Source organism: Trichosurus vulpecula, chromosome 1, assembly GCF_011100635.1.
Source record: "Trichosurus vulpecula isolate mTriVul1 chromosome 1, mTriVul1.pri, whole genome shotgun sequence".
In the NCBI taxonomy this organism is placed as follows: Eukaryota; Metazoa; Chordata; class Mammalia; order Diprotodontia; family Phalangeridae; genus Trichosurus; species Trichosurus vulpecula.
In genome coordinates, this window is record NC_050573.1 from 268,633,586 (window position 1) to 268,659,141 (window position 25,556).

The window sequence follows — 25,556 nt, forward strand, 5'->3', positions numbered from 1 at the left end:
ATATCACCATATTAGTCATGTAGCAAAAGAAGACACAGACCCAAAGGAAAAACAAAAGAAAAAAATACAGAAAGTGAAAAATAGTATGTCCCAATCTGCATTCAGACTCCATCAGTTCCTTCTCTGAAGGTGGATAGCATTTTTCATCATGAGTTCTTTGTGATTGTCTTGAATCATTGTATTTCTGAAAATAGCTAAGTCGTTCACAGTTGATCAACATACAATATTACTGTTGCTGTGTACAATGTTCTCCTCGTTCTGCTCGTTCTCCTCTGTTCACTTTGCATCAGTCCAAATATGTCTTTCCAGGTTTTTCTGAAATTATCTGGCTTGTCATTTCTTATGGCACAGTAGTATTCCATTACAATCATATACTATAACTCAGGACGCAGGTCTTTCAAAGGAATATGACATTGATTCACAAGGCATTCTCAGAAAAAATAGAAAAGATAATATCGACAAGTGTTTAATAGGTGCTTACTGTGTGCCAGGCACTATGCTAATCACTGGGGAGACAAAGAAAGGCCAAAGCTCCTTCTGCCTTCAAAGAGCTCACATTCACAGGAAGAAGAGAAGAAACGGAGATAACTAGGTATGAACACATACATAGAGGCAGTTAGGTGGCACAATGGATAGAGTACCAGACCTCAGGTCAGGAACACCTGAGTTTAATTCTGGCCTTAGACACTTGTTGACTGTGTGACCCTGGGGAAGTCACTTAGTGCTTAGCACAGTGCCTTCAGCTCTTGGCATACTACTTGGCACATAGTAGGTGCTTAATAAATGTTTATTGACTGACTGAGCAGACCTCTGTCTATCTCTGCTGCCTCATCTTTAAAACAGGGATTATAATAGCACCTACCTCTTAGGTACACTCTTAGGGTGATTGTGAAGATAAAATGAGATAATATTTGTAAAGTGCTTTGTAAACTTTAAAACACTATATAAAGGCCAGCTGTTATTATTATCATTATTATTAGTTATTATTATGTAAGTAACATTTATAGTTACACCATCTAGTAGGGTATTTACAGGTAAACGCAAGGTTATCTCAGAGGGAAGACATGAAGGTGGGATGGAATAGCATTTGGGGAACCAGGAAAGGCCTTCTGCAGAAGTGAAATTTGAGTTGTTTTGAATGAAACCAGAGAAGAGATAAGGAGGCTGGGAGAAGTAGGGAGAGCATTCCAAAAATGGGGACGGCCAGGGAAAAGCAACAGAGACTGGAGATGAAATGTCCCAGGTGAGGAGTAGTAATTAGGCTTGTGTGGCTGGCTCATAGAATGTGAGAGGGGAAAAAGACTGGAAAGATAGGAAGAGGCCAGGTTATGAAAATCTTAAAATGCCAAACAGATGAATTTATATTTGAATCCTGAAGGTATTAGGGAGCCCTTGGAATTTACTGAGTGTTGGGGGACAGCAGGGTTGAACTTGGGGTTTAGAAAAGACACTTTGGCAGCAGAGTAGAGTGGGAGAGAGACTGGTAGCTGCACATACATACTCATTTCCTTCTATCTTATGGAGGGAGATGAGGCAGGTTACTTCTCCAGGTCCTGAAGTTAAGCAGCAAGTCCATGTTGAAGCCGGGAATGGGACACAGGTGTAACTGGTTCCCGGCCAATAATACGGGCTCTGCTCCTGTCTCTAGTTACCTTTGCTCCGACACCAGAATTTTATCTGTGTGTGTGGAAGGCCACAAGCAGAGGACTGATGTGAATCCAGCAGGAGGCCCCATGGGGAAATGAGGGCAGCTGCCTTTGCCAGGAACCTAGAGGGAGCCGCTTATTGTTGCCTGCAACACCCCCCATCAGTCACATGGCCTAGCCAAGCAGTGCATGACAGGGCACTTTGTGGATAATTAGCACTGGGGTCTGGTCAGCAGAAAATGCTCAGCTGTTGAAATCACAAAGGTGAAAAAAGGAAAGAGAATTTCTGTCATTCTCTTTTCTCCTTAGGGGGAAAAAGAAATTCCACAGAGAAACAGAATTAGGACAAGGAGAAAGACCACCAAGCGATAGTTCCTTTTATGAGCCAAAAAAAGTACCGCTAAAATACAATGCTAAACTACGGGAAGAGAATGCTTTTTGTCCATCACAGATGCTTCATACATTTGTACATGGCCCATTTTTGCTTCAGTTGAACACCCACGTCCTTCTGGTTTTATTTTAATTCTATACCTGAAGATTTTTTTTATTTCCTGTTTTTATTATTTTTTCTGGTACCTATAATATTCATAGGTGTACACATTCTTTAGTGACTACTATTTGCCCTCATGATTTTTTTTTGCATTTTAAATTTGATTTAGAGAAACATGCAACCAGCCTTATGAATTTAAGCCAAGCCTTTTGTACAATATTTCTTTAGGGCCTGCATTGGGCCATGTTCATCTCAGATTGCTTTCCAACTGGAGATGTCTAGGACTATGTGTGTGTTCGCAAATTCATTGCATTTTCATACCTATTCTCTGTAACGGGGCTACTTGATTTAATTATACAATTAAAAAAATAAAAGAAATCGTTCCTATATACACTGATATATGATATGTGCTTTTACTATGGCTTAGGAGGGTGCAGATAAGCTGAGACTGAGCAGACTTTTAAAGTTAAACTTTCTAGCCTCAAGACAGGCAGTCCCTTCTGCCTTACTGTGTCAGCATCATTACTCCTGATTCAGGAAATGTCTTTGACATGAGCTTCACAGGGAGCAAGTTATTAGAGACAAAGGTCTTCCTTCAGGCAAGGCTGAAAAGAGGGACAAAAAATGGAGGAAATAGAAAATATAAATGCAAATAAATTATATTTTGCAACCAGCTGCCCTGTGACCAGTTTTACACTGTTAAACACCAAGCTATATGGGCCTGGTAGATAGAATGGTCATATGATTTAACAACCTAAGAAATGATGCCCAACTGCTGGCTGCTGTTTTGCTCCTTGCTGTTTATATTATATATTTTCATTTGCAAAGTGGCCCATTTCTGCTCCTGATTATTCACATGTCTTCCTATTAAGAGAAGGATATTCTAATGTCCCTTATTTTAGAGTCCAGGAAATATGACATAGGAAAGTTTGATACTTGAAAGGCAGGGCTAGCTATGGGAAAATCTTTGGAATCTTTCTGTGACTTACTATGGGTATGTGGCTTCCCCTTCTTCACTGGGACATTAGGCAGAAGTGCCAGAGCAAGAGAGGAAGGTTCCTGGCAAAGGCAGCTGGTCTCATTTCCCCATGGAGCTTCCTGCTGGATTCACTCAGTCCTCTGCTTGTGGCCTTCCACACACAGAGAAGGGCTGGAGAGAGGCCAAAGAGCTCACTTTCTTTGGAGACTCCATGTTAAGTGCTTCAACCTCCCCATTGCTCTATGTGGATCACAGCATAATGATCCTTTCTTTGGATTTATTGGAATAAGAGGTCATTTTTAATTGCGCTGGCCCTGAGCAATATAGTAAGGTAGATAAAATTGTCTTTTTAATCCTAAACTCCTCCATTCTATGCATGATTATGAAATTAAGTTATTATATATATTAAAGGCACAGTATAGGATACCAAGTCATACAAAACACAGTCCTGCCCTCAAGGAGCTAATAAGTTAGCAAGAGAGACACAAATAAGCATAAGGCAGAATAAGTTCTAAAAGAGCAATAAAAAAATGTGATGATAATGAACAGGAGGGATGTCTCTGTTTTGACAAACACTGCCACAATCACTCTGTTACCCTGCCCTCCCTCTGTCTTAACAGAACTTGTAATCTGACATTTGCCACTTATACCATTCCTTGGGATATTTACATTTTAAACACTATTCAGCCTGGGGTAAGAAAGGCTGAGGAAACTCTGTTAAAATTATTTTAGGTATCAAGTAGCTGATGAGAGGACTATTTTGGGAGACTGGGGAAACTTCTTGGTAAGTCAGAGTTTGGAAATTCTTTCATGTAAAGATACACAGATACATACAAAGATACATAGAAGAAAAGGACAAACATGGTTATAATTTTGTTATAAATCACTATGTTCAGAACCCAAACTCAGAGGCCTACTTTGGGGCTGCATGCTTTCAGTTAAAAAATGTACCTCTCACTCATCCAAAGGAGAGGGAAAAAAAGAAACTCAAGCAAGTTATAGGGCCAAAATTTCTTTTTAAGTGTCAAATAAATTTATACATATAAAGTCCAAAAGGAAGAGAGCAGATATTTCTGTTTGCACATGCCATCCTGCTGATTGCATTGGGCTAATTGCTGAGTCACATTTTGGCTGTGAATTTAGAATATTGGTATTTCTTTTTTTAAAAAATCAAAGTTACAGGTGATCCAAAGAACAATTGATTAGACGTATGGTAAATGTAATTGGGCCATTGGCATATTCCCAACTATGACTTGAATTCAAGATGTGGTATAAAAAGCATCATCAAGGACATGTATGGCCAGAAAGGAAAGTGAGATGGTCATGTAAGAGGGAGGGATAAAACATGGCTAAATCAAGTGCTACACTTATCTATGAAATACTTCAAAAATATTTTAAAAACCAAATGAAAGAGTCTACAAGTTTGAGTAGATCATCTATGGATATTTCACAGAAAATCTAGGTGACTATAAAACATTTATGTTGTAGAGATGATTTCTGAGTTGGAGTAGATGTCTAATGAAAAGAACATTGGATTTTGAAATAGAAGACATTGGTTAGAATCCTGATTTTGTCACTTACCATCTCTGGGTCCTTGGGAAATTACCTTACATCTTGGGTTTCCTTTTTCCAGATGTTGCCCAATTAAATTATCTCTAAGAACATTTTTAGGTCTAAATACTATAGTCCTCTGTGATCTTTGACATCTCATCCATTTTGGGGATTCTTTGACTTTGTTTCTGGGAATAAGTCTGGCCCTACCTATGCAAGAGCTGAAGAATCTAGGAAAATGGTGAAGATTGTAGGCTCACCTCCTAAGAGCATGCATGGTCTTAGGACCATGAGTAAATGATGAAGCCATAATGATGGTGCTCATTCTCTGGGATTCATATCCATGATGACCTCACTGAGTCTTGCTTGAATTGCATGAGTTTATACTAAATGACGTATTTACTAATGAATCTTGATGATTTGAATGCAACTTTTTTTTTTATCAGACCTAGCCCTCAGTAAGGGATTACCAACAAGAAGTCTGCCACAGCAATTTGTTATGACAAGTTGGTCACAATTTGTCCCCAAAGCTGGTCACAGAGAATTTTTTTAAAAAAAGAGAAATGAGGATTTCCCTTTCACTAAATTTAGAGGACAAGGGAGACTTTGCGGGAACCTGCATAAAACATGTGTGTTTGTGCTTTGGCTATGACCAAGGAGTAGTTACAAATGCATAGAGGAAAGGCTGGCCTTCAGCCTAGAGAATGTATAAGAGTTAGAAAAAGGAAGGCCTCTCCACTCTCTAGATTACTGTGATGATTAAAAAGGTTCAAGAGACATAGTTTCTGGGCAATTTAATCATTTTATTAATAAGACCAGAATGTTATTAATTAAAAGGGCCCTCATTTCGCTGTCTCTCTGAGACCAAAGACAACCAAGGCAGTGGACTCATACACTATTCAAAGAGTAGGTGTTCCTAAGGGGTGACAATCAACCCTGATTGGATAACACAATGGAAGCAGAACTTTATTAAAATGAAAGTCTGAGAATGACATCATATCACCCTTGGACAGAGGAACTGTCTCTAACCTCAGACCACTCCTAGCTTTGGGTTATCTTTTCAAAGAATGTATACTCCACCCAAGCCTGAGCAGAACATGGCAGCTTCCACCAGGATGGGGTCTTTAATAAAAAAGTTAGTCCAATCTCATCATCAGCAATGTCCTTCAAGAGACTGAACTTTTACAATCTGGATTTTGGAAGAAGGGGAGAGCTCTGCGTCTCCCCAAGATATTGGTTATTAATAATCATTTCTCCCATTACCAAGGTAAACCATTTCTTGGAAAGATGGAATAAGTGCTTCAAAGCAGAATGAAAAACCATGTGTTTATTGTCTTGGTATCTCCTTCAGGACTTGTCAGTCTATTCCTTTATGATTTTTGCATTTTAGGGTCAACGTACATAAGGGAGTCAGGAGCCACTGGTCTGTATTCAATTTTAGACAAATTAGTTATGCAACGTGCCCTCCACCTCTGCTTCTTTTTTTGTCATCTATGTGACAGTGGATAGTGTTGGACTTGCAATCAAGAGTTCAAATTCTGCTGTAGACACTTATTACCTGTATAACCTTGGGCAAGTCCTCATCTTTCAGCCTCAGTTTCCTCATACGTAGTATGAATACTAATGCACAGGTCTGACACATGGAAAATACTTTCTATGTGAATGCTATTATTATGACTATTATTTATCCATAAAATGGGGATATTAACCCTTGTTCTATCTCACAGGACTCTTGTGCAGAAATACAGCTTTACAAACTTTAAAGCATTAAATAAATGTGAGTTACTACTATTGCAGACACATAATAGGGTGTCTAATAAGTAGCTGTTAAGTGAATTAATCTTTCAATGCTGCAGTTTACCTCCCCTGCTCCTCCCACCCCACCTCACACTTATTTATAGTCAGGAATAATAGTACTTTTGCTCCCTATTCCAATGTTTCCTAATAGTTTTTTTGTGATGATAATTTAAAAACTAAATATATTAAAGTCCCCTAAACTTTGTCCTCCTCCTACTTCTCCCTTACGTAAATCCTACACTCCAGCTGATGTTGCCCTTCCCCAAACACAGTATGCATGTTGTTGGTTACCACACCTTTGCTCATGCTGTTCCTTCTACTTGAAACGTGCTCCTTCCATCTCTTCTAATTTGAAGGTGCAGCAAGGGCTGAGGGCCTCACTGAGGGAAATCATCTCAATGACATCTGGACGTCTTGGGTCTTGTAGCTAGCTGATCCCCCTCCCCTGAAATGAGATAAAATGAGGTCGAGAGCTATGAGTTTCCCCTGGAGGGGCCAGTGTAACCATCCATCACAGACAAACCGGAGGGCAGCACCCGGAGTTGAAGAAATATTTGAGTTGTAGTGGATTTTGTCCCTTCAGGGAAGAAATCAAGAAGTTGGGAGTGTGGCTCCTTTCTCTTTTCCTTTCATTCTTCCTGAGATTTATTTATGCTTATCTTTTGCGGTTGCTATGGTATTTCTTCTATAAGCTGAACTCACTTAAACAAAAAGACTTCCTTTTTCATTGATTGGCTGAGTACTGTCTTAAAAAATTTGATTGTGGTATGCACAGGAGGTAACTTTGAAGGGGTTACTTATTTCACAAACTAACTTTACTGGAGTCTACAATTTGGATTTAGGAGATTAGATGACATGGGGGAGGGATGGTTTTCCAGCCAAGTTTTTTTTTTTTTTTTTAATGAATGCTCCTATAACATCTCTCCAAAGCAGATTCCTAAAACCTGATTGTCGACTCACGTAGATTGCTACTAGCTGAATGAGTCAAAAAGAGCCAAGAACCTTTGAGGGTACTGGAGGACAAACCTCTCCCCTTTTATCTGAATGAAGTGAAGTGGTAGGAAGCTACGAGGGACTAGAGAGGAAAGTCATGCCACTTAGGCATTCGAAGAGAGCTCTCCACTGGTCCTCTTTCCGATTGGGAGGAAGAAGTGAGAACACTGATGTCTCATACTCCATAGTGCCAACCAGAGTTATAGCAGCAATCTTATCTATCCTTTGAAGCCTGCTCATATGACATCTCTTCCATAACATTTTCCCTGAACACCCAAATGTGAAATATTCTCTTACTTGAATGCCTGTAAAATTTTGTTTGCACCATTCTCATTCAAATTAGGAGTACTATTTTGCATACATATCGTATTTTCCTCAGGAAGGGAGATATGATATGTATGCTTCTCTAGGGGCAAGGACTACTTCTTTGTATTTTCCAAGGTACCTTGAATAGCGCCTTGCATCATATATACTCAGTAAACTTTTAATGAAAGGACAAAAGGAAAGAAAGAAGAGGAGGAAATTAAAAGGCATATTTGTATTCAGAGTAAGTCTCAGTCTCCACTTCCGGGAAATGGGTGATATATTTCAGGGTGTTGTAACGTATTTAAGAATATATTACATATGTTTAGGAACATATAAGAGAGACTTTAAGAGTTGAATAGAAGAGGGTAAAGAAGTGCAAAGTACAACTCCTTTAGTGGGAGAAGAGAATATTAATAAAAAATTATCATGAGACAGTGAGCTATAACTTAACTTTGCTGTGTTTTTTTTTCCAAAAGAGGCCACTATTAATAATTTCTTGCTATTCTGAGCATGTATTTGTGCTGCGGCAGAGCTCTGTACTTTGTGGGTTTATGCTATTCCTTGGTGTGAAATTGACAAGTAGTGATGGTGGGAATTGACAGAATGAGGCACAGGGAGGGGGCCGCTGCTCACAGTTGGCTCACTCATTGTCTGGGTGGGGGTGGGGAATTAGAGCATTCTTACTCATGTATTTAGCTTGACTTTAAGATATTCTCACAGTTATGAAATTGTTCTTTGCACTGAAAGTACCTTAGAGATGATCTCATCCGTTCTCTCCCCCCCCCCCCCCCCCCCCAACCTCCACTTCCTCCACCTGTGTGCTGCGGAATAAAAGAGCCAAGTCATTCAACTTCCTTGGACCTTGATTTCCTCATTGGTAAAATGAAGAGGTTAAACTAGATAATGTATAAAGTTTCTTCCAGTTCAAAATCCTATAATTTCCCCAGGGAGGCAGTGAGGCAGGGTCAGAGTCCCTGGATCCATACAAAACCTCTCATGCTTATTACTTGTGTGATCTGGAGGAAGGTACTTAAACGCCCTGGGCCTCAGTTCCCCTTCTGTAAAATGAAGACACTGGGGCTAGATGGCCCCAGAGGTGCCTTTTAAATTTTAATCTATAATCCTGTGATCCCAGAATCCACTCTCTCACTTCTGATCTGCCACCATTCTTCTAGCCTCATCCCAGCCCAGCTTTAAGGCAGTATTATGCTGAAAGCCAGAGCTATAACAAAGATGAGGCATGTGAAGTAAATCCTTCAGATGTGCAAAACTCAGAGCCACACAATATAAACCCACAGATACATACACACGTGTGTACATATATAATAAGCATGCATATACTTTATATAAATACATATACATACATATATATTTTATGTATAATACACACATGTGCCTACCATCCTAAGCATGCCATAACATTAGGACGGGAGAGCAATTTCATATTCTTGCCTCGGGCACAAAATTAGCTAGTTACCATGCTGCTAGAAACATTCTATAGTTGTCTAGCCTAGTCTTAAAACCCTCAGAGGGATATTTCCTAATCTTTTTCAGGCATTTATTTTGATATTTCCTATCTATACAGGTTAGGAAAAAAGTTCCTTAGGGGGCTTATGGATAAGGAAATATTCCTTTACAGGTAGGTAAAAGAATCTCAGGAGATGATCACCAAGCTCCAGCATACTTAGGCTTTCCTGCGCTGTTCTAGGGTCATTGTCAATCCTTAAAATTCAGGTTTATGAGGAATTTTGCTCAATTGCTTTGCTTCAGAAAAATTTTCCTGCTTTAATGCTTTATCCTTCTAGATGACCTTCAGATCTTACTGGACAATTTATCCCTCATTTCAAATCTAGTAAATCTGTTTTGGAAATAATGTCTAGCATATAGATAGGCATATGTGTGTTTTTATTTCTAGAGGCACAGATTTCTATGGGTTCATGTCCATGCATACATGCATATACTCATACATACATATATAAACAGTAAGGGTAATAGAAACCATGAGGGTCACTTGAAGAACTGTGGATGGCTAATTTGGAGAAAAGAAGCTTTGGGGGAATACGAAAGCAGGTGATGTAAGGAAAACACCCTAACAATTTGAGCTGTCCAAAACTGAAATGTGGTGCCTCAGGAGGTACTGAATGCTCCTTCAAAAAAGGTCTTAAAGTAGAGACTAGAGATCACTTTTCAGGGATATTATAGAGGGGATTTCTCTTTCTATATGGGTGGGACTGGATGATCTCTCAGATTCCTTCCAACTCGTGGGATTCTGTAAATTCTGTGAATAAACAAACACATACATGTATGAATATAATATATTTATGTTCTAATCCATTTTCTGATTCCTCTTTTATGGACCATTTCATTCCTTATCAGCAGCCTATATAAAACATATGTGTATACTCCAAAAATAGCCACTCAACCAGAATAAGTAAAAGATTTATTCTAGGATAGTGATAAGGAATGATGCCTAAAGGATGATCTGATAGACTATTTTAAAAAATCATTAAATTGTCAGCTCTGCAGAGACCTTAAAGATTTCTCTTGAATTATAAGTGAGCAAATCTGGCCCTCTGAAGTCTCCAAGGACATTGACCTAGAGAAAATCTAAGGGGAATGACTAGCTATAGAACTCTGGCTTCAAGAAGCCTTTGGTGCTTGGGATCCTCTTATGACTCTCCAGTCTGCTTTTTCATTAATTTCTGTCAATGGATAATCCAGGGTACTTGCTTTTTAAGAAGAGGAAATGAGAAAGAGGAGAAGGCGCTATTTTAAATTTTAATCAGCTGACAAATATTTGGCTAGTACTTGGTCAGGGAAGGCTTCAGCTGGATGTTAAAGGATAATTTGGATCCAGAGAATTTTAGTCTAAAGAAGATGGCATTACAGTCAGGAGGTAAGGGAATAAGTATTGATACAACACCTATTATGTGTGCCAGGCACTTTAAAATATCTCATTTGATCCTCACAACAACCCTGCAAAGTAGGTGCTATTTTATCCACATTTTACAGTTGAGGAAACTGAGGCAAATAGAGGTTACATGACTTGCTCAGTGTCGCACAGCTAGTAAGTACCTGAGGCCAGATTTGAACTCAGGTCTTCCTGACTCCAGGCGCAGCACTATGTCACCTAGCTGCCTATGAAGAATGGCTTTACCCAAAGGTTTGGAGGTCTTAATGAAAAAGAGATATTTGTGGGGAAATGTGAAGATCATTGTGCCTGAATTAGAGAGGTCCCTTGTTCTGGAAAGTGGAATGTAGAAGAATTAAAAGTTAGTGGTTGATTAGATTAGAGATCTAGATATTTTAAATATTAATCAGAAATAGGCAAAGCAATATTTACGTTTCATCTTTCAAGCCATTGTTGTGATACAAACTTCACTATTCACAATGAGCAACTGATTCATTTTGTTGGGTTTGATTTTTAAAGGCAGCTGTTTTTATAATGGCCATGAGCATGCAAAATGAATGTGAGGTCATTTCATGTAATAATACCATGAAAAGAAAATTAACATCTTCTCTTTCTTCTCCTCCTCTGCATTTGCCTTCTCTCCATTCTCCCTTTTTTCTCTCTTCTCCTTTTCCTCTTTCTTCTTTGGTTTCTATTTTCTCAGGTGGCTTCCTTTTATGTCCCAGGGCATAATTCACTCAAAAATAGAACTTTATCCTCAAGGTAAGTATGGTAATGGGAAGCATGAAATTGTGTTGTCATCATCAATGTCCTAAAAATATCACCCTATTCACCATTGGATTTCTGTTTGATAGAGTATAACATTTTTGGATAATTTTATTCAATTCAATGAGAATTTCTTAAGTTCCTATTAAGTTCCAGGTTACATACCAGCACAGGGGACATAAAGACATGAAGAGAATAGTTCTTACCTTTAAGAAGCTTAAATTTTGTTGGGGAAATATAACATATAAGCAGATAAGTGAATAAAATAATATATATATTATATATACACATATGTATATATATATACATATGTGATTTTTCCAGAAATTTTACACATGCACACATATATACACATAAATACATTTTTGTTGTTTAATAGTGTCCAACTCTTTGTGACTCCGTCTGGGTTTTCTTGGAAAAAGTGCTGGAGTGATTTGCCATTTCCTTCTCCAGCTCCTTTTACAGATGAGAAACTGAGGCAAATAGGGTTAAGTGACTTGCCCAGTGTTAAGTTTATGAGGGCAAATTTGAACTTAGGTTTTCCTGATGCTAGGCCTGGCACTCTATCCACTGTGCCCCCAGCTGCCCATACATACACACATGCTTGTGCATACACAAATCAGAGTATATGTGCACACATGCAATTTATGTATACATATATGGGCATAATCTATATGTGCAACACATGCATACACACAAGTATGCATACATATACACAATGATGCATATATATGTGTATGTATATATACATATGGATATATATGTGTGTATACGTATACACACATACATGTAAAATATTTGGAGAAAAATCACTTACAATGGGAGGACTAAGGAAAGGCCTCGTGTAGGAGGTAGCACTTGAGCTAGGGTTTCTTGTATGAGGTTACCCCGGGAGAGAAGTGAGTTTTCTATAAATCCAGGGTGAGGAGCATGGGATTCATAACAGTACATTTTTTTATACTTCACGTATCTTTTGGTCCATGCTCCCTCATTTCCCTCCCCCTAGATACCCTTAATTCTTCATAACTCCCAAGCTTTAAGCCAAGATTACAATGATATCATATAGTTAACTCTGCTGCTTAAAAAAAACAAAACAAAACAAAAACAAAAACCAAAAAAAACCCAAAAAACTCCTGGAGAGATTTTCTGATCTTCCACAGGCATATACCTTATTGCCTCCTATTTTCTGAGTTGGAAAAAATAATGCAGAGTTTTCTAAGGATTATGAAGTGGGGGTTATTAACCAGTTAACCCCCTTCTCCGGATGTTTAGAGGAATTATAGGAGATGGTGTCTGATAGTCACAAAGTTTCGTTTTCATGGGGTAAAGTAGCCATGTTTAAAACTCTGTAGCCATTAAGGAGTTAAACTCGTGTTCTTTCCCCCCTCCCCACTTATAATGTCATCAGACAGGTCTATTATTAACTGCACTTCACTTTTATGTTTGCAGAAATGCAAATAAACCATCAGCCTAAAACGCAAGAGGAAGCAAATGGTAAATGATGTTGCTGCCTTTCGTCTTCTAATCATCTGAAAGAGTCTATTTCTGTTCCAAGATTACCTGCCTTGCACATTTTTCTGGTCTATTCTTATTCACTTTAAAAATATTGATTGAAAATACTTAAAATGAATACAGCAATGAACATTAAACTGCACTTTGATGGAGAAAGAAAATCACATGAACATTTTGTTTTCCTACAGATGCTTTTTTCTTATTGCTCTTTTCCCAATTCTGTACTTTTAATTATCTTGGGAAATTATCATTTGCCTAATAATTAATTTCTGTGAATTTATCTTGATTTTACTTAATTTGGCTAAATGTGCATATTGACTTCAGAGCTTTCTGTTTCAGGGCATTGGTGACTATCTTTTTTTCTATGCTTTTCACTTTTCAAGCCAGTGTGCAATTGTTTTAAATCCATCTTTGCATTTTGATATTAATATTGACTTAAATGACATGCATAACTATCTTAGTTAACAAACTTCCTGCTGTCATAAATACTTTCAAGTTGAACAAGAATTTGGAAATCACTAGGAGAGAGTAACTAAATGTGTATTTGTAATTTTCTGTAGAATTCAGGATCTCCAATGAGACTCAGCCAGTTCATTTCAATTTCTATCCCCATGACAAATAGCTAATTATATCATTTGTATTTAATTATATTATTTTCAGCCAGCATTGTACTTTTGCATATTTTGTTTTGAACAACAGAAAAAGGGGAGGGGGATCCACTTCTTTAATTCCCTTTATTGGAAGATCAAGTCAGACCAGATTTAGATTTTTCATATAAACATAAATTATGCGAGTACTTTTATTCCAGGAAGCCTAAATATGCTTGTGCTTGAGTAAAGAGAGAGACACAAAAGTCTAGCTTCTGTACTATCCCGAAGATGACCTGCAGGTACATTAAATTCCATAAAATGCACTAAGGTTCTGGAATGATACTCTCAACAGGAAAAAATTTTTTAAATTATCAAACATGGGAAAAATATGTGATTAGTGTGGGACTTGCAAGTGGGCTTGATATTTACAGATTAAAAAAATCCTTGGAGAAAGATTTGAACCTAGGGTAACATTGCTGATGATAGGTTGTTTACCTAGGATTTTACTCACTGTACATCAAATGTAATTATTGCAACAAACAATTCCGCAATATATATTTTTAAACTAACAGGATCTAGAATTGTGCCAAATGGAACAAAAATAGGTGGACATTTCATCATTCTTTGAGATATAAATCCACCAAATTTGGCAAACCACAGAATGATTAGCTTTCATGTAATTCCATGAGTGAGCTATTCCAATGAAAGGGACACTCCATAGTGTTAGAATAATCTAGTTCCTTGCTCCTTACCTGCTCTAAGCTATTCACTGCTTTTTATTTCAATCCTGAGTAATAACAACTCTTCAGTTTTCAAAAAACCAAAGAGGAGGATTCCACAACCTTCCTTCCATGCTGATGGTGCACTCCAGAGTATCTTAATCCTTACAATTAGGACATCTTTAGAAGCTAGTTCAAATACCTCTTTCAGAAAACACTTTAAACATGTTCCTTTTGTCCTATTTTCTGTAGGCACAGAATAGCTGCTTCTGCTTCTGCTTCCTGTTATGTTTTGACTCATTAAATGCTTTTTCTATCATCTTTACCAGCAAAATAAACTGACTTCCTTTTGTCTTACACTCCCTGGACCATGTCCAACTTCTCTAGATCTTCCTGGAATTGGTCCCCAAGATGAGCACAGTACTATATAAGAAAGATCTAAGAAGAGAGAAAAGATTAGCTAATAGTATGCAAACATTCTGCTAGCCAGTGTGTATATTTAAGCTTATACTATTACCCAGGCACAATGGGTCAGTCATACTTTTAAACATCTACAATACACAAACTATTATAATAGGTTTGGCATTATGTATGTACATATTTAAAGTAATTGCTTTACATTTCACTTCTACTCTTGGTTCAGGAAATAAAAACCCTTGGTTTTCCATGTTTTAGCATAACCATTAAAATACAGTTTTTATAGATTATTTGGAATTATGTTTTACCCATAGATATCAGTCTGGATATATTGCAATGCAGCCATGACTTCTAGCATATTCTTGAGGATCTGGTAGGAATTTTGAGGTCAGAAATTTTAGAACACATACTCATATATAGCATATGTTCCAGATTTCCGTGTATATATTATCTCTTTGGTGGATGATACGAATACCTGAAGGGTTTATGATTTTGTCAATGTGGTGAACTCCCCGAACCAACATTGGTTACATTTCATTTATGAGTTAGTAGATAAGTCCTAAAGAATATTAAATGATTTGCCTAGATTCACACAATAAGTGAGTATTTGAAGTGGGCTTTGAGCCTAGGTCTTTCCAATTCCTTTCTCAGCTCTTTATACTTTGTGTCATGCTGCATGAGCATTGTATGTTGTTTATTTTTAACACTACCTCTGTCTATTTCCCCATATGTTCCTGGCATGCCTCCTCTATTCTGTAAAGTCAATGTGTGCTCAGAAATTAAAACAAAAATTACTCTTAGCTGAAGTTAAACATAATTTAGGAAGGTGAAATTTGCTTCATATTCCTATCATGCATGCAAGAGAAAATGCTTATTAATTTCAAGTCAACAAATATTTGACTACAAAAAAACATTTAATTTGGTAGAACAAAATTTAACCTTAAAGGCTTCCCTCCAAAGTGTTTACTATTTATATACAAAAATCATAAGATTTCTTGATAGAAACAATAATAGAGATGACTTTGTTCTGAGATTCTCTGATAATTAATGCTGTAAATAAGGTGTAGAACAGGGAGACATATGCTTGCCAAAGGTGTTTGCAGCTGCCATGGAGGGCATCATCCAGTGTTGACTTTATATATGACGATGAGGTCCCCCTCCAGAAACTCCTGTTTGCAGATGGCATTGTGCTAATTGCATCAAGCCCTGGAACAAAGAAGAGCATCTGAAATGAGATTAAAAATTAGTATAGGGTTCAGCTCACCAATCCATACAGGAAAAACTATGTGACTGAAGATTGCCTGTTGCCCAAACCATGATATACGGTTAGTCAACAAGTCAAGTCAACGAGCGTTTATTAAGAGTATACTGTGTACTATGGATTGTGCTAGGGCCAGAGATACCAAAAAGACAAAACCAGTTCATTTTTAAAGAGCTCATATTCTAATGGAGAAGACAAAGTGCAAAAAATGATGTACTCACAAGATATATACAGAGTAAGTTGGAGGGGATCTCAGAGGAAAAGGACTATTAGTATTGAGGGGAACCAGGAAAAGTTTCTTGCCGGAAGTGGGATATTGGTTGAGACTTGAGGGAACCCAGGAGGCAAATATGAAGACAAAGAGCATTCTAGGAATTATGGACATCTAGTGAAAAGTTATGGAGTTGGGAGATGGAATATCTATCACGTGTAAGAAACAGTGAGGAGGCCTGTGTCACTGAATCAAAGACTTCCTATAGGAGAGTAAGGTGTAAGAAGATTGTAAAGGCAGGAAGGGGGCCATGTTATGAAAAGCTTTATAAGCCAAAGAAAGGGTTTTATACTCAGTCCTGGGGACAATAGGGAGCCACTGGAGTTTATGAATTAGGGGGTGTAAGTGTGTGAAATGATCAGATCTGTGGTTTAGGAAGATCAGCTTTACTGCAGGGTGAGTGGATGATACACTGGCATGCGAGGAGACTTGAGGCAGGAAAATCAACCAGAAGGCTATTGCCATAGTTAGATGGATATTCCATTCACATAGTCCTGGTATCAGTACAAATATCTTGACAGACCCCGCAGATGGGTAGTGATCCAGACGGACCCAGAACTGAATAGGAGGAAGATAACAGGCTGGACTGTATTTGTGAATCTGCATAATACTTTCAAGGACCACAAGCTTCTCCCTGAAACAATCTTCCATCTTTTTAAAACCAATAGTCCTCTGATGATTCTATATGACTAAAATCATGATATTCCATAGTCTCCTCAGAATCAATCTTGTGGGTCTCTCAAAGGGAAGTGGAGAGAAGTACAATGGGTGTAAATAAACTGCAGCAATTTGCCAATGAAAAATTGAAGAAAAGGAGATGCATTAAACATTTAACAAAGGTGAAACATGGCAAGAAAGTGGACCCATACTATAGCACAAGTATAGGATGGACATCCCACATGTTTTAGTGTGCCAATGCAATGTTAGGAGACCAAGAGGAAAAGTTCTAGCTATTGGGCTGCTGCTCTGTGGAGGATTTATGGAAGCACTCATGAGGAGAAGTCATGGATAGGTTGCAATTTACACCCACTTCAATGAAAAGAACGAATGATTCATAGACCGATCAAGATCCTGTTTGGTTTAACATGCAAATGAATTTCAGACAGACCAAAAGGTAAGCTAAGGAGTCAATATCATTTGTGTTCTGCCCACCTAGCCTTCCTTTTCTTTATTGTATATATCAATCAGCAGCAAAGTCTGAAAGCTTTGGTACTTTATTTTGTCAAACAAGAAAAAAAAAGAAAAAAAACTCTCAGGTGCTTTGAATTCCTCCCTTTACTATCTGCCTCCCCACCCCAGTAAATAATTTGTAGTCCTGTCATATTATCTGGGGTACACATGAACACCTCTGAGCATGCATTCTAAGCAAACTAAATTGATAGATAACATCCAACTACATATTAAAATGCACATCCAGACTCTTGATATGCAGTGTTTACACTAGAACTACATGTATCTAGCATTAGTACATGTAATTAACATAATTCATATAGGACAAATTTTTAAAAATCTTTGTATCCCTAACATAGTGTTTTGCATATAGCTGATGAATGAATGATTGAATGAAAAAAAATCACTTAATAAGTGCTAATTAACTGTATGACTGCACTGTTCTAAGTGCTAAGGATAGTAAAACAGCCCATAGCCTCAAGGGATTTACATTCTATTAAGGCCAGAAACACCTCTCCCTTTTGAGTTGTCTTCTCATTAGAGTGGAAGTTACTTAAGGGAAGGGTCTTTCCTACTTTTCTATTTGTGTCCTTAGCACTTAGCAGGGTACCAGGCACAGACTAAGCACCTGATGAATAATCTTTCATTCATTAATTCACCTATTAATCTATTATTTAATGAATATATAACTGCTAGTTATGGATCTTTCTAAGTGATAATTCTTGCCTTGGTGATATTTAGGTCTGAAAGAACTGGGAGTCAGGTAGCAATTATATTGGACAGAAAAGGGACTAGGGATCCAGAAAGGTCTACAGGGTTGAAGAAAGTTCAGGAATTGATTATTCTAGGAATAAGTACATGAGTCTGAAGATAGGTCCAAAATCAGAGACTGCCCACAGGGAAAAGGGATAGGTAGAACATGTGTATATTTAGCAAAAATCCTAATTTAGTGCTAAATACAAGTGATATATTCAAGATAGCTCAGGGTAGGCAATTAGTGGAAGTCCCAGTAGTAGTTAATGTATTGTAGCATTTTGACAAACAATTGGCATCAAAGAGATGTGCTAGCAGGTGTCATTCAATCTCCCTGGCTTGACTGGGAGACTTGGGATTTAAGGCCCCATGCTGGCAAGCAGAACTCTGCTCCCCACTTCTCTGGTAAAACCATATTCTTTTTTTAATACTACTTTATTTTTTTCCCAATTACATGTCAAGAAAATTTTTAGCATTCATTTTTACAAGATTTTGAGTTCCAAATTTTTCTCCCTCCTTCCCTCCCCTCCCCTCTTCCTAAAATGGTAGGCAATCTGATAAAGGTTATACATGTGCTATCATGTAAAATATATTTCCATATTAGTCATAGTTGTGAAAGAAGAAATAGACCAAAAGGAAAAAACCCAAAAAAGAATAAAGTAAGTGAAAAATATGCTTCAATCTGCATTCAGAGTCCATCAGTTCTTTATCTGGACGTGGATAGCATTTTCCTTTGTGAGTCTTTTGTATTTGTCTTGGATCATTGTGTTGCTGAAAAAAGCCAAGTCACTCACAGTTGATCACACAATGCTGCTGATACTGCGTACAATGTTTTCTTGGTTCTGCTCATTTCATTTTGGATCAGTTTGTACAAGTCTTTCCAGGTCTTTCTGAAATCTGCCTGTTCATCATCTTATCACACAATAGTATTCTATTACATTCATATACCACAGCTTCTTTAGCCATTCCCCAATTGATGGGCATCCCCTCAATTTCCAATATTTTGCCGCCATGAAAAGGGCTGCTATGAATATTTTTGCACATGTAGGTCTTTCCCCCTTTTTATGATCACTTTGGGATATAGACCTAGTAGTGGTATTGCTGGATCAAAGGGTATCAGAGTTTTGTTGCCCTTTGGGCATAGTTCCAAATTGCTCTCCAGAATGGTAGGATCAGTTCACAACTCCACCAACAATGCATTAGTGTCCCTTTTTCCTTCATCCTCTCCAACATTTATCATTTTCCTTTTTTGTCATATTAGCCAATCAGATAGGTATGACGTGGTACCTCAGAGTTGTTTTAATTTGCATTTCTCTAATTAAAAGTGATTTAGAGTACTTCTTCATAGATAGCCTATAGATAGCTTTGATTTCTTCATCTGAAAACTTCCTGTTCATATCCTTTGACCATTTGTCAATTGGGGAATAGTTTGCATTCTTATAAATTTGATTCAGTTCTCTACATATTTGAGAAACAAGGTCTTTTTCAGAGATACTTGTTGTAAAGATAGTTTCTTAGCTTTCTTCTTTCTTTCTAATATTGGTTGCATTGTTTTTGTTCATGCAAAAGCTTTTTAATTCAATATATTCAAAATTATCTATTTTACATTTTGTAATGCTCTCTATCCCTTGTTTGGTCATGAACTTGTAACTCACTTCTCCTTTAAGAATTTGGATTCTGTGTCGCTTGGTGCATATATGTTTAATATTGATATTACTTTGTTGTTTATGTTACCTTCCTTATCTATTTTAATTAGGCTTATTTTTGCTTTTGATTTATCTGAGATTAGGATTGCTATCCCTGCTTTTTATTTTTGCTTCAGCTGAAGCATAATAGATTCTTTCCCAGCCCCTTGCCTTTACTCTGTGTTTATCTCTCTGCTTCAAGTATATTTCTTGCAAACAGCATATTGTAGGACTGGTTTTTGATCCACTCCACTATCCACTTCTGTTTTATAGGAGAGTTTGTCCCATTCACATTCACAGTTATGATTACTGTGTATTTCCCTCCATTCTATTTTTCCTCCTGTTTGTTCTCTCTCTCCCTTTACCCTTTCCCTCCTTGACAGTGTTTTACTTCTGTCTACCACCTCCCCCTGGTTTGTTCTCCCTTCTGTCAGTCCTCTCTATCCCACTTTACTTAATGTCCTCCTCTCCTACTTTCCTGTCAGGTAAGATAGATTTTTATATTGAACTTATTGTGTATATTATTCTCTCTTTGAGCCAATGATGATGAGAGTAAGGTTTAAGTGATGCCCATCGCCTAGCCCTCCAATATTTCCCTCCACTGTAATAGGAGTTTTGCACCTCTTCGAGTGAAATAATTTACCCCATTCTACCTCTCCCTTCCTTCTGCACCCAGTATTCTCCTCTTTCTCACCCCTTAATTATTTTTTTTGTCATTCCCTCAACTGCACCTTCTACCCATACCCTCTGTTTATGCATATTCCCACTAGCTGTACTATTAATGGCACAGTTTTTAAGAATTACAAGGACATCTTCTCATGTAGGGATACAAACAGTTCAGCTCCATTGAATCTCTTGTGTTTTCCTTTTTTACCTTTTTAGGCTTCTCTTGGATCTTGATATTGAAGATGAAATTTTTTTGTTCAGTTCTGGTTTTCTCCTTATTAAAGTCTGAAATCTTTCTGTTTCATTCATCTATATTAATTCAGATTTTTTCCTTGAAGTATTATGCTTAATTTTATCAGGTAGGTGATTCTTGGTTATAACCTAGATCCTTTGCTTTCTGGAATATCATGCTCCTTGCCCTCAATCCTTTAATGTTGTAGTTGCTAAGTCCTGTATAATCTTGATTGTGACTCCCTAATAATTTAATTGCTTCTTTCTGGCTACTTGCAGTATTTTTCCCTTGATCTGATAGTTATGAAATTTGATTATAATGTTCCTTGGAGTTTTTATTTTGGGATCTCTTTCCTGTTGTGATTGGTGGATTCTTTAAATGCCTATTTTGCCCTCTAGTTCCAGGATATCAGGACAGTTTTCCTTGATAATTTTTTGAAAGATGCTGTCCAGGTCCTCCTTTTGATTATAGCTTTCAGGTAGTCTGGTGATTCTGACATTGTCTTTCCTAGATTTTCCAGGTCAGATGTTTTTCCAATGAGATAGTTTACATTTTCTTTAATTTTTTGATTCTTTTGAATTTGATTGATTCTTGATGTCTCATAGAGTAATTAGCTTCCGAAACTTGCCTAATTCCAACTTTCAGGAGTTGTTTTTTTCCTCAGTGGATTTTTGTATCTCCTCTTCCATTTGGCCAATTCTACTTTTTAATAAGTTGTTTTTTTCAAGCTGTTGACTCTTTTTTTCATAATTCTCTTGCGTCACTCTCATTTCTTTCCCCAATTGTTTTTCTGCCCCTCTTACATGATTTTTAAGCTCCTTTTTTGGCTTTTTCATGAGTTCTTTCTGGACTTTAGACCACTTCCCATTTTTGTTTGGGTTTTTTTTTCATAGGTATTTTGACATTGTTATCTTCTTCTGAATTTGAGTCTTGATCCTTCCTGTCACTATAATAACTTTCTATGGTCAGATTACTTTAAAAAAATTTTTTTTTTCTGCCTTTTTCCTTCCTTATAAATTTGAACTCTGCTCCTGGGGTGGGGGTGGGGGCACTGCCTCAGACTTCTTTTGTCAGGGCTGCAGGTGCTGGCTATTTGCCTGATGCTGCACTGATGTTGCCCTGAGGCCCATAGGAGACTCCCAGACAGTGCTGGGCTGAGAGGGCGGGGTGGGGGATAGCTGGTGCTACTGGAGGACATAAGTGTCTGATCGCTTACCTGATGCTGAGCCAGGGTCCTAGTGCTGGTGTCTAGTGTGTGCTGAGGCCAGTGGAGTGTTTCTATGTTTCTCCAGATTACACTAAAGCACTTGGTGATCTGGCCATTGGAGACTCACTATTTACTAGGCACCCATAGGGTTGGTGTCTACCTATTTGCCCAGGGGCTGTGATGTGGAGGTCTGGCACTGGAGGTTGGCTGTTTTCCTGGGGTAATATTGAAGCACATGGCAGTTGTTATAACTGGGGTTTGCCAGTTCTCCTTGCTATGTTGAGGCATGTGGGGAATCTGTTTGACTGCTCCACTGCACTGGGGCTCAGAATCTCCTACTGCTTTGCTGAGATGGGGCTTGCTGGGATGCCTCCTCTCTTGAACTGTGTTCTCCTTTTGCCCAAGTGAGACAGACCTTTCCTGCCAATCCTCCAAGTTTCTTGGGCTAAATCTTTTTTCTGGTTCTGTTTTTCTAAGATTTGTTTTGGGGGTGCTATCTTATGGTTTTTGGGAGGTGAACATGGGGCAATTATGGTGATTTACTGCTTATTCCACCAACTTGGCTCCTGGAAGTGGTAAAATCATATTCTTATCTTCATTCCCTTCTCCTTCCTCCAAATATCCTCCCCTAGGATTTATACTCAGACTTCAGGTAACACCCACAGTATTCATAGCTGAAATTCATACAAAAATGTGATGCATTGGAAAGAACAGTGCACCAGTGCACCAATCAATTAGGAAGACAACCTGCTGCAGGAGAGGGAGAGACAGAGAGAGAGACAGGAGAGAGAGAGAGAGAGAGAGAGAGAGAGAGAGAGAGAGAGAGAGAGAGAGAGAGACTGAGAGAGGGAGAGAGAGAGAGAGAGAGATCTAGAGGACCAAAGTTTGAGACCTGACTCTATTGATTACTACTTAGTGACTTGGGCAAATCATTAAACCTTTCTGGGCCTCAGTTTTCTCATTGGTGAAATGAGGAGGTTGGACTGGATGATCTTTATGATCCCTTTCAGTGCTAAATCTATGATTTTATGCTTCAAAATTTAATTCATTACAGATAAACATGTGGTTGAATGAATATGGTAATTTATTCCATTTTCTAACCTGTAACAAACTTGCCCATCTTGTTTTCATATCCTGTTTACCTGTCCAGTCCTTGTTTGAATTAATTACATTATTCAATAAACATTGAGTGCCTACTAAGAGTAATGAACTTACTGAACCTCATGGGGGGAAGAAAAAGTTCTCAAGTTTAGCAATTTTGCATCCTGTTCTCTTACTCCCACTGTATTATACAAGTATGCAAGACGCATGCAGGTCTCATTCATTCACCCAACAAGTACATGTTAAGCAGTTACCATGTAAGACATTGTCCTAGGACTACAACTGCCACCTTCACTCCTCTAACAAAACCAAAAACTCTTGCCTGCCCTCAAGGGGCTTACATCCTACTTTTCTGTTGCATTCAGCACCAGCTCTTGCTTGAATATAATCAACATATAAACTCATAAAGGTCTTGCATGGGGCATCTTTAAGCAGAGGCCATGGCCTCCAGAAAATCTCCCTCACATCCTAAGACTATCTAGAATTCACTTCAGGCAAAAACTTGTCTTTTTCTTTGGCCCGCCATGATTCTATAATGAGAGTATAGAAAGTAGGAAGCTCCAGGTCCAGTCGGACTCAGTCCAACAAACATTTATTCCACAGGTACTATATGCAAGATACTCTGTGGTTTACTGAATCCTACTACTCCAGTGGCAGCCCATGCTGCCATGGGAGATAGAATAGGATGTACATTAGGACAATATCAAGCCAAATGTAACATATAGCAGATTCATTTTTAGAGGTGATTTCACTTAGTGCTTTCCACCATTTGAAAGTTGCTTGAGAAAACTGAAAATTGCCATAAGCCTAGGAGGTGAGGCTGTTTCTAATTTCATAACTTGAGAGCCATTTGCATACTAGTCAATTCACATAATTTTTCTGTGTTTCTTTGTGCATGGGAGAAACTAATGATATGTGTGTCTTGGGAGATAAAAATGTTTATAGAATGCTTTAAAAATATACCTCAAACGTCAGGATCAGTACTGTTGATGACTCAGTTGTCTTTTGAAGAGTTTCACCAGAAGACTTTGGTGGCTTGTCCTTGTATAACAAATAAAGTCCAAAGTCTTTTGTTTGACATTAGAAACATTTTATAACCTGCCAATTTCCTGTCTTTCCAAACTTATCTCATTGTATAGCTTTTTACATACATTATGCTTTACTATGATTGGGATCAACTTACTTCCCCCAAACATACAAAGTTTTATCAACTCTGTTCCTTAGTTTCCTATTCTGTTTGGAACAGCTTCCATCCCCTTCTGTTGCTGAATTCTTACCCATCCTTCTAAGACCAATCCAATGCCACCTTCTCCATGAAGCCTTCCTTAATGTCTTCTAGTTGGTGTTGACTTCTTGCCTACTGGAACCTCCCATAGAATATTGCCTGCACATCTGGGACATGCTTAAGTATTACTTTATATTTCAGTTATTGTGTACTTATCAACTCTTCCAAAAAGAATCTAGAAACACAGTGAGGACAAGGGTTTAGCTAACCATTGCATCTGTACCAATATCTAGCATACTGCTTCGCACACAGCAGGTACTTAATGAATGTATATTGAATTGAGTTGAAGGGCACATGGATTTGGGTACCAAATGCAATTTTGGACATACTTGCTATAAATGTGTATACATAGTAATGACTTACAGTTTTCATAATGTGTTTGGCAAATTCCTTCCAATTTCATGTGCATACCTTATAAAACCCAGGAGATTTGAACTCATCATTTTTCATTTTCTTTGGGCTTATAGTAGCAATGGGAATAATTGTGTATAGTCCTTTGGGAAAAAAAATGTATAAACTCAGATGATGGCCCTAGTGCCCCATTAATAGAACATGCTCTTCAAATTGTCTGAATGGCAGTGACAGATTTGAACTGAGTCACCTCCAGTAAATGTCTTATATTTCCTATCTACCCACATACACAAAGCCTCCTTCCAAGGGGTCCAAAGTATTTCGTAAACATTAGTACTTAATTCACATAGTGCATTGTTGGCTCCCTGTAGGAATATAAAACTAGAAAAACAAGAAAACTAAAGCTCAGAAAGGTTGTCATTTACACATAGTAAGTCAGCTATTTACTCCAGGTTCCCTTACATCATCTTGTTATGTCTTTCTATATTTTAGCCACAGTTCACTCATTTTCCCATTTGGTGTCTCTTTAGGGCAAGTGTGGATATACCCTGATTCCTCCCATATTTTGTAATGACTTAGGGCAGCTAAGCATGGCAAGACCCCATATTTTTTCTCAGTGTGCCTAACAAACAAGTGCATGGTGAGAGGTTAATTTGTATTCTATCTTTACTGAAGCTTGCTAAGTATTCAGCGGCTATTTGCCTGGGGCCTAAGAAACTAAATGTGTATCTAGACACAGATGTTTCTAAGTTTCGGGAAGTGTCATATTTCAGAGGCAGGGAGTAAAACACACACAGCATCTTCTATCAAAATATACTGAATCGTCCTCATGGAGTAGATTTATGTCTATTGGAACTGCTGGAAGGGCCCTCGAAGATCATCCACTCCAGCCGCTTCA

At 38.0% G+C, this 25,556-nt stretch overlaps 1 protein-coding gene across 1 annotated transcript in view; it reads left to right on the forward strand.

Moving 5' to 3' along the window:
- RP1 (RP1 axonemal microtubule associated) overlaps positions 1 to 25,556 on the forward strand; it is a 629,473-nt gene that overhangs the window by 195,287 nt on the left and 408,630 nt on the right. The window contains 2 exon segments of the mRNA XM_036741155.1: positions 11,377 to 11,435; positions 12,888 to 12,932. Of these exon segments, the coding sequence (XP_036597050.1) occupies positions 11,377 to 11,435; positions 12,888 to 12,932 (104 nt within the window).